The following is a 10,369-nucleotide window of genomic DNA, read 5'->3' on the forward strand; positions in this document are numbered from 1 at the left end:
TGACTAATGGATTTACGACTACCACGGAGAGTAACAAAATCATTTCACGGCAGACTTCACTTTTGCGTGATAAAAGTATGCTCAGCAATACAGGAAACAATTTCTCCATCACAGAGCTACAATTGAGAAAAGCAAAGGGGAGAAAAAGAGAATGATCTGAGAACCCAACTTAATTACATCTGACACCGTTTTGGTCAAGTGTCCCTCTTCTCTCACACTCATTCTGTAAAATTTAAGCAAAGAACCATTTTTACACTTACAAGAAAGATCCAGGACCAAATCACCCCACAAAATCATGAACCATCTGACCTCCAAAATGTCTCCTTAGATGATCCTCATGTTGCTGCTGTTGTTGTCCACTTTCTGCACTGCGTCGGAGCCCTAATGTCAGTGAAACAGATCCAAGTCCGCCAAGCTCGAGAGCGCTTTGATGGTATGGAATGAATCCCATATAACCTCCATCCATGCCTGACGACGGAATTTGACATTCCATCCTAGACCGTTTCTCCTGGTGCCATTGTTGTTCTGAACTCTGACCAACTTCAGCATTTGATGATATGATATTGAGATATTCTTGTCCCCTTCCAGATATTGGATTTACCATGAGCTCGTCAGTGCACTGATATTCACGCATTCTCTGACTGCTGCAATCCATCATACTAGATTTTATACTGCTTTGCCTCCCAGGACTTAGGTCCACATCCGATGATGCCTTGGTTTCAAGCATGTGCATCTCCTCCACCATGGGCTTCCACACTCGTACTCGAGCATTAATGAACCAGTTTGATACCTGTACTTCAAACAGGCGATAATCAATTTCAACAGCATTGAGTCAAATACGTTAAGTAGATTCTATTTTGAAAGGGATAAATTGCACTCTGAAGTGCTGTGATGGCACAAAAATAACTAAACAGACCAATTTAACGGTATGCTGATCAGTTTCTACCTGGCTTCGTGTAAGACCCGTCTGAGTTGCAAGCATATGCTTATCTGTGTCCGTTGGATATCTGAAATTCAAAGAATAAGTCAGCACGAAAGCAAAGATGTTTATGAAAGAGATAGGCGAGACAAGTGAGGAACTCACGGGTGAAGGAAATGCTCAAACAACCACGCTCTCAGAACAGCAACTGACCGTTCCGGAAGACCTCTTTGAGGTCTCCAAATGTGATGTTGGGTTTCAAGAAAGCCTAGCCTGTTCCCAAGAGCTGCTTGTTTTCCAGGATTCTGATCAATAAATCTCAGCCTCGGTACTGTAGCATCACCCTTGTTACTGCTTACTCTACTAGTAGGGGATGAGAAATCCTCTCCTAATGCCTTCCTTATGAGCCTGAGCTGATCAGCAATTGTATTCTTTAAGCACCGAAAGTGTTTCGAGATTGTTTTCAAAGCCAAAGAAGTGTAAGGTGTGGCAGCATCAAGACCAGCTACTGATTCAAAAGAAGACACCACCATTTGCATCTGTTGATGATATTGCTTGTATCGTCTGCAGACCTATAGACAGCATAAAGCAAGCAATTAAACAATATAATGATTGTCTAACTAGTAAGATACTAAATCATCTAACCTGCAGAGGAGAAGTGCGGAAGAAAAGCACTCTTTGAAATGTGATGGTGATAGATTCTCATTTCGTTGACAAATAAAACTTGGATCATTCTTGATTAACTTTCAACAATAATGATAGTAGTAAGATAACATAAATGGAGATAACAGTAGATTTAATTACTCCCTAGCATGTGAGTTAACAGAAAAACCTTTTATTGCTAGTCTGGAACTTATAATTCTGATCGTTGATTGGACTAATGATGGGTCAGGCATATTGAAGAAGGAGAAACAATTGTCACATAATATCCAACAAATGACACGACTTTTTAACTTTTAATCGGGTCCTGCAATGGCTTTAGCATGAAAATTAAATGATTTTGAGAATCTCTTTTTGGAAAAGGCTAAAAGGTAGTGGCTGATACTGTACATCAATGATCTTAATGCTGTTACATAATCTAGAGATTCTTATCTCAAGACAAAAGATAAAAGGTGTTTTGGCAAGAAAAGAAAGGCGTAGAAATAACTGTCTCATCACCGTGAGTACAAACAGACAAATACAATTGCCTGACGCCTCACAATTGTGACATTATGTTTTTCCGGAAATAAGCCCTGCTGTTCTCTTCTTTTTACATCCTTAATCAAACCCCTTAGGCCTAATGTATGAAACACATAATACAAACTAAATAACTAGAATTCTAATCAGAAAAGTGCTCAATAGATTGATCTCATGGTTGTCAGTATCACCAGCTGATGTTGTTGATATGACAAAAAAATATGAACCTCCTAAATATTCTCTCAAAATCTACAAAGGTGCTAAACTTGGGGAAACACAAAGTTTCCTCTTTAAGAGCTTAGGTATTAGGACTCCTTCAACGAGTATCTGTCATAAACAATTAACCAAATACTAATCAAGTGTGTATACTTGACGGCCTAATATATCCATTACAACGAGCAATCTCAAATCAATTTCAAATATGAGCATATGGACCGAATTTACATTTGCAAAGCACATTTAGATGAGCATTAAATTCTTCATACAAGGAAAACCAAAAAGAACAATAATAGACTCCAAAATGTAAACCTATTGCATGCATGCTGGTAAGGTATTACATAAACAACCACCTTCATATCATTTTATCTTTGACTAATGCTCAAGTTTCCCTAGTATACAAACTGTAATGTGTGATTTCACTGAGCTAATTAGAGGCACAATACCGAAGTGATGTATACTCTAACTTTAAGATGTAAACACTACTAAAACTACTTCTCTTTCAGGGATGACGGCTTACAGCACAGTACTTCACCTAACTTGATGCGAAGGGTGTTTCGAAAAATTTCTAAGACGCTACAATTATCTCAAACTCCATAGAAGAACATGGAAAAGCAAAATCAAAGCTGAAGGAAGTTTTAATAAACATCTGGACAAAAACAAGAAACATTGAGCAACCAAATTTCCTTTTTCTATCTTGATCCTGCTTAATTCTATATATACGGATTAGCGAAGTTCACCTAAAACACCTCTTTGGTACTTTTCACCCTAAAAAAGAAACTACCGCATTTCATGAAAGTACAAAGTATTCAAAAGCAAATGAGGTATGTGCTAGCTTGAGAGAAATTCAATAAGAGTAGAACACTAACCTCCTCTAACATATATAAGAGCTTTGCTTTCTTCTGCTGGAACTCGGGTTGGTAGGATTGACAATGTCCACTTCCCACTCTGCCTTCACCTACGCTTTTAGAACTGCAAATTGAAGATGAGACGCCAGAATTCCCATCTCTCCTGCCAATCTCACTTTCATCATTCACCAGATCTGATAAACTGCTTACTTCTCTAAAACCTTTATTAGTCATTTCAGTTGCGACGAGCTTAGAACCCGTTATACCACAAAATTCATCCAAGAGCTGTTGAGCTGGCTTCAAGAACTTGGAATTTTTTAAAATAGTTGCATACCCAGTAAAAGGCCCAAGAGGACCAGAACAACGACGGGCATATGCAGAGGAACCCTCGATATTTTCAACAGAATTACCAGCTTTAAAACGGGTGGGTGATAGCTGATCCGAGAATAAATAACCTGGATTGTTACTCCTCGTATCTTGAGAACCACTGCAAGTTCCCATCTTATATTGCATATTCAGATCAGAACCAAATCTATCTCCATAAGGAGGTGCATGCAATTCTGAAGGTGGTCGATGTGAGGAAAGTGATAAAGATAAGCTCTGAGTTGTAGGATCACCACCCACAAAGTTTCCGCCACGTTTATCTGCTGCAAAACCTAATTCCCCATTCCAATGATGACTACTACTAGAACTACCATGATCAACTGGCCTGTTCGTCCAAGTAGTACTAGCTTCATTAACTTGTGATACACTTGATTGATTAACATAACTTGGAAGAAGAACCAATTCATTGCCACCATCAACCCATGATGATCCATTACCAGTTTCCCTTAACTTTTGTTCTACTAGTGGCACCATTTCAAAACCTATATTTGAAGAAGTAGTCACAACATCTTGAAGGCTGGTTTGGTAAACATTCAATGGAGAATTATTGAAGTTCATTTCACCATACGGCTTTTGACAATCTTGATTTGAGACTTCAGGAACTTGATTACTAGTAGTAAATGAAGACTGAACATCTTGATACCCATTACAACCATGCTTCATATACAACGGAGCAGCGGAAAAATCAACTTCTTTCATACTTCTAGTGTTACTATTAACATTATTACTACTAGAACCATTCACAAAATTTGAAATCCAATCACAACTTTGTTGTCCTTTCCAATAAGAAAGAGTTTGTTGATCATTAAGTACTTTAGAAGAAGAAGAGGTGGGCATAAAGTCTGACGGAACGACGCGATACGAAGAAGAAGAATTAGCAAATGAAGGTGAATCCTGATGATCTATTGAAATGGCCCTAATTGCTGATGGCTGCACACAGTTTGGCTCTTGATTCATTATAACATCTTTCTGTTCATCAGCCAATAACATACTAGGGTTATGATGAATCTCGCTATGCTGATTATGAGAGGGAAATATAGAACTAGTGTTAGTAGTAGGAATAGGGTCATGTTGATGATGGTGATGACTAAGTAAATCAGTACTACTATAATCTCTAAAGCTACTAACTCGAAAAACGTCAGAATGATTATTACTAAGAGCTGAATATTTGTTAGGTAATTGCACCAAATGGCCTGCAAAATCTTGTAATTGATGAGACGATGAAGTATGTGGAACCCGTAGTTTAACGCGACGACTTTGTTGCGCCACATGTGATTGATCAGACTGCTGATGTTGCCTTAAACCATTCATTCCAAGGACTGCTAGTGATGATGAACTGTCTAGGAAATTTGCTGTCGAGTGTAAACACCCAGATGATTCAAATCTCTCCGACATTAATTATATATAACTCAAACACAATCTTCTTGTCTTCCAAAACCCTAATAATATATAGAATTATTTAATCACCTGCAAAAGATATAAAAAATGAATACAATCAGTATGACTCTCTTTATGTTAACCAACTGTAAAGTGTATGAAGAAGTAGAATAAGAAGAAAATACTATATCTCATGAATATCATCAAATAATGCATATAGTTGTAGGAACAAGAAAAAAACACAAGAGTTGGATAAAAAGGCAAATAAATCTTTACATGTACAGTGTCTAGAAAATGGAAAAATGTGGATAAGAAATGAAAGAAATCTAGCTAACTATCTCATGTCATTCATTATCAACCAACCAAGAATATATCATACCTAGTAGAACCTATAGAGAGAGAGAGTGTTATGTGCTGTGTATGGGTTTGAACTTTGATGAGTCAATACAAACAAACAATAGTATACAGGAGGAACAATATTCAGTGATAATAATAGCAATTTCTACAAGTACAAAACCAAATAGCTTAGTATAGAAATGGTAAGAAGTATTCAACAGAATAACCTGCTGGTAGAGTCTTTCACAAAACAAGTAGCTCTTTTTTCTTCCATTACAGTGCTTTAAGTAAACTTGAAGAAAAAAATAACATGGAAACAAGTAAATGACAGAATTCAGAAAGAAAGAAAGAAAGAAGAAGAAGGGGAAGTCAATGTGAACACGAAAGCGACAACTGATAATAATAATAAGTAGAAACAAACTATATAGAGAATAATAAATACCACTTCTATTACTATCACTGTACACTATGGGTACCAATTTTAATTAATTAATTAATTCAGCGAACAAAGATCTTTGTGATCATCATGATTATTATCAGTACAACAAAACCCTAAACTTACTTGCCATTTTCCTACTACTCACTTACTTAATTAACAAACACATATAAGAACTCAATCATGATCTTGAATCCTTGCAAGATCTACCTACTAAAAAACTTACACTCACTAAACTACGACCGAGGAAGGAATTTGCTTTGCTTACCTGCTTTTCAAGAACTTTCTTGATGATATTAAGCTGAATCGATCTTAGAGTTGTCGGCTCTTAATTTCTCTATCAGGTATTGTGGTTATATAGAGAACCGACAAAGAACAAAACGTAAACTGGTAGATCATTTATCAAGTTTCATCGAGTATACTACTAGTATTATGATAGAGATAGCAGCTAGCTTGAACATAATTGAAGAAAGAATTTTATCTTTTAAATCTCCGTTAGATATAACGTTAACTTTCACGAGAATAGTTCAGTGAAAGTGAAATTTCAGAGGAAAAAATTTACTGAATCTTTCGCAGAAGAAGAGAGGAGAATATATTTTTATTTTTTCGCTCCCTTTCTTCGCGTTATAAAGTGGAGACATGAGAAAAAGAAAGAAGAACACACTTCACTGTTTTAACCTTTTGCTTACAATATGCGAATATTACGAGAATGCCATTCGGGTTTTTTTGAAAGCAGGAGGGGGGAAGTACGAAACTGTGGCAGTGTGAAAATGAATAGGACCTACGTGGTCAAATACGTGATTGATATGACTGGAATATCCTTCTACACAACATTTAATTACACCAACTACCCTACAAGTTTACGAGTAAGGAAAAACCACGTGGGAACGGAAAAGACAACTAATCGTACGTGTCAGCTATTGATTGGATAGGCTAATCTGACAGTAAGTAATACAGTAGAAAGATACAGCCTAGCATAGTGGTAGCAGTAAATAGTGATGATGTGGGACCTAGTAGTAGTATGACGTCATGTTCCTTTTGCTGCTGCAGTTTGCTAGACGGTCTAGACGGGGGCCGCTATTTAATTTAGGGCTCTTGATTAAACAGATCTTTTGCTTGAGGAACTAGTTTTCCTCTGCCACACAACTCATTAACTCTTACTCACTTTCTCACTCTTCCCCTCTCTGTTTTCGTGCATCAGTCCTCACTCTTTACAAAGCTTTCTCTTTTTATCTAAAAAACTACTTTTGTTTTGGGCGATTCAAAGTTTTTGATTTTTGTTTTACTCTTGCTGATCATGACCAAACAGTTGTAAAGAGCTTCCTTGTTAATGTTTAATCTCGGCTAAATACAGACTACTCGTAATTTTGATCAGGGGTAATGTCAGATTATTGTAAGCTAGATTGATCATAATTTTTTGGTTAGAATAAAGGAAGAATAAAAAGACAATGACATCCCTTTTGAACAATGTATGTGGATATTTATTGCTTTGAGCAGTTTTTCCACCTAGAAGGTGTTGGTAGGTTTTGATTTCTTTACTTTGTGGTGTTTATGAACAACCTTACTGAGTTACAGCTTACAGGACAGCAACCGCAATGGTTATGGAATCCCCCCACATAAGCATGAGAAACATTTATGGACCAAGCACTATGGTCACAAGACAAGCTGCCACACCAACATTGAATTTGGAAATAAATTATACTCCGTATTATGGAGACTAGATTTGTGCCCTTGTTATTTTTTTCTTTTAACTTGGTGTGTTTGGGGAGACTTTTTTTCCTTTCAACTTGATGTGCGTGAGGTTTCGTTCCGCCCCGCGACGATGTATTTTGGCTAGGTATGTGCCAGGACTTCTCCCCGTCAGTGACGATGTGTTTTTATTTGGTGTGGCGGGGTGAATACATTAAATAGGTGGGGAAAAGATACGAGATATGTGCATATTTTATTTGTTTCTTCTTTTTATTTTCACAGCAAGTATGTATAAAATATGCGGGTTTTTTCCCCTTTGTATATTAATTTGGGGGAGAAAAGTCCTAATATGATAGATACTCGACTTCCTAGTTGAATTTGGACTTCCATAAAATTTCAAATACGGTAAGTTAAGTTTTCGTTTTAAGCCTGTAATTTTTAAACCAATCATGTGTTTTCAAGTATTCACACCAAAACTCTCATTCACAGAAGCCACAAAAGACCTATTTCGGCCAATAAAAAGTGAGGGTTTCCTCAGCGTTTAACGTGAGAGCTTTATTTATCTAAGCCTTCAAGTCTTTAGATGTGGATAACACATAGAAAAACTATCTATCATGACGTTATGATTCAACTTTGTAAAGTAGATTCTTGGTCCACTACCCACAAAGCATAAATATAAGACATAAATACTGGACCCAAAATGTTAACTTATGAAAACTAAGGTTCCTTAAAATCCCCTATGGAGTGTGGGAACGTCCATAGAGAACGTCCGAGATTTTCGCGGCAAAAATGGCGAGAAAATCATCTTCTCAACGAAACAGAGCAGGGTTATTGGATTCAGATCGGCAGGGAAAGCAGGGATTGCAGGGTACGAAGACATGGGTAGCAGTGGTTAGCGGTCAGCAACAGATGAATACTTCATCAAAAAGTTCTGTAGTTTCAGATCAAGATGGTTGTCAAGTGGTATCTCACAAAAAGAATACAAGCAAGAACAACAAACAGATTCACAATGAATATCAGGATTTCATCATTGATTGTGGTTACAAATCCTTTTTGTTATCAAAGGAACCTGATGGGATCTTATTTGATGAACAAACAAGGAATACAAGAAAGTTTATTCAAGTTCTTATTAGTCAAAGGGGGTTATATGGATGAAGAATATTATGAAGAAGAAGTCAAAGAAGCAATTTTATGGCAATTGGTACTAGATTTTTCATAGGGGCAATGAGCATATTCTGTTCTCCAGAAATAAAAATAAGTTTGGTGAATTTTTCAGAGCTACGGTATCGTGTGATAACAACAGACAAACCATGTGTTTTCCTTCTGAAGATGGTGATTTGAGATGGTCTCGATTTGTAGATAATTTCACAAAAGTTGTCTCCATCAAAGGAACATTGAAGCCGAAGTACAAAGAGATGCAGCAGCAGTTTAACATTCCTCAACAAGTAAACAACACTAAAATCAATGAGACTAAAAACTGGAATCAAGCCATCATTATCGAAACTTCCAAAGCTGTTGTCTCATGGAATAATATTGGTTTGGAGATTGCTACAAGATTTAATATAGATAAAGGGTTTGAGTTATATCCCTTTGAGGATAAAAAATCTTTTTTCTTTGCAAATAATCAAGACAAGGATTCCATTATTCACAAGGGTTTCTGGAATTTTGAAGATATGCCAATCAGATTACTTCCATGGTGGAGTGGTTCTAACTTTATTCCATTACCAGAGATTAATTCAAATGGTTCTTGGGTCGAAGGTTTTGGAGTTCCTTTTAACTTATGGGGGAAAGAACTGTACACAGAATTATGTACCAAATTTGGTGGCTTGTTAGAAATACACTCTACAACACTACATTGGGAAGACGTATCAGCAATTCGTCTTAAGTTTCGCAGTTTTGATGGCATCACAACAACTTTTCTTTATCATCATGGTTCATATTCCTTTCCAGTCAAGATTCAACCAATGCAGTTTGGTAATGGCGATGGAAGACAGATTCATACTAACAAGAAGATTAGCCTTCAAAATTTGGAGATGGTGCCAGTTGTTACGCCAGCTGTAGAATCAGTAAAGAATATTTCATTCAATGCAGAATGGCCAATAATTCCTCAACCAATTCTAAAGCCCCATGATTCTCGGCGTAAAGATTTGTTTCACAAATTCTCAGTGACAGAGAAAGGAAAGTCTTGTGGTGAAAGTTTAAATTCAATTTTGAATTCAACAGTTGTAAACCTATGGATTCGGAAATGAGTTTGTCGGGTATGAAAACGGGTGAAGAAGTTTCTAATATGGGTCAGTCAGAAGACAATCAGTCAGATAACTCAAAAAGTTTGGTAGTTGTTGAGTCATACATTGCTGAATCGGACAGAGTTAATTCAAATTTGAATCCTCTTATCCTAACTACAACGGCTACTAAACCAAGCTTTCATAATGAGGAAGAAGTCGAGGAGTGCTTGCAAGCTGCTGTTTCTATTTCATATTTACAGATGGTGGATTCAATGGGTACCACGCATTTCAATCATAGTAAAGATTTAATAAAACAAGACAAAATTGAAAATTTTGATTTCTTCAGGAAAAAAAAATGTGAAGTGGAGTACGCTGAAACACAAAGTTTGTCCAATTTTAAGAAGAGATTTTGAAGACATAATGCTACAAATGGTGTATGTTTGTTCCAAATTAGGTATCAAATTTCAAGGAGCACAACATGAAATTGATGATGCGATGGTGGATGGCTTCAAATCTCATCTTCTTAATTTTGATTTGGAAAATAAAATCTACTTAATTGAGTAAGTGGTTTTTGTGGGTGTTGGTTTAGTCAGATGATGGATTTAAAAATAGTTATTGGGAATAATCGTGGACTTAATGATCTTCATAGGAGAGACATTGTGAAGAAGAAAGTGCAGGATTGGAAACCATTTATTTTGCTTCTCCAAGAAACAAAAATTCAATAATGTAATGACTTGTTATCTTGGCAATGTTGGGGCAAAAG

General features: G+C 36.6%; 1 protein-coding gene across 1 annotated transcript; it reads right to left on the reverse strand.

Moving 5' to 3' along the window:
- Positions 1-28: 28 nt before the first annotated feature.
- LOC113298637 (BEL1-like homeodomain protein 10) lies at positions 29-6,244 on the reverse strand. The gene is made up of 5 exons (XM_026547432.1): positions 5,961-6,244; positions 3,181-5,010; positions 1,085-1,491; positions 947-1,007; positions 29-790 (listed from the first exon to the last, which is right to left on the reverse strand). The coding sequence occupies exons 2-5, from the start codon at positions 4,936-4,938 to the stop codon at positions 281-283; spliced, it is 2,736 nt and encodes a 911-aa protein (XP_026403217.1). The 5' UTR covers positions 4,939-5,010; positions 5,961-6,244; the 3' UTR covers positions 29-280.
- Positions 6,245-10,369: the final 4,125 nt, after the last annotated feature.

The sequence above is a fragment of the Papaver somniferum genome, chromosome 7 (assembly GCF_003573695.1).
Source record: "Papaver somniferum cultivar HN1 chromosome 7, ASM357369v1, whole genome shotgun sequence".
In the NCBI taxonomy this organism is placed as follows: domain Eukaryota; kingdom Viridiplantae; phylum Streptophyta; class Magnoliopsida; order Ranunculales; family Papaveraceae; genus Papaver; species Papaver somniferum.

Excerpts from the sequence above, each read along its gene's own strand:
- LOC113298637 (XM_026547432.1), bottom strand. The coding sequence starts at position 4,938 with ATGTCGGAGAGATTTGAATCATCTGGGTGTTTACACTCGACAGCAAAT. Across the intron at positions 1,008-1,084 it reads TTTGAGCATTTCCTTCACCC|ATATCCAACGGACACAGATA; the intron begins GTGAGTTCCTCA and ends TTTGAATTTCAG. Across the intron at positions 791-946 it reads CGGGTCTTACACGAAGCCAG|GTATCAAACTGGTTCATTAA; the intron begins GTAGAAACTGAT and ends TTTGAAGTACAG.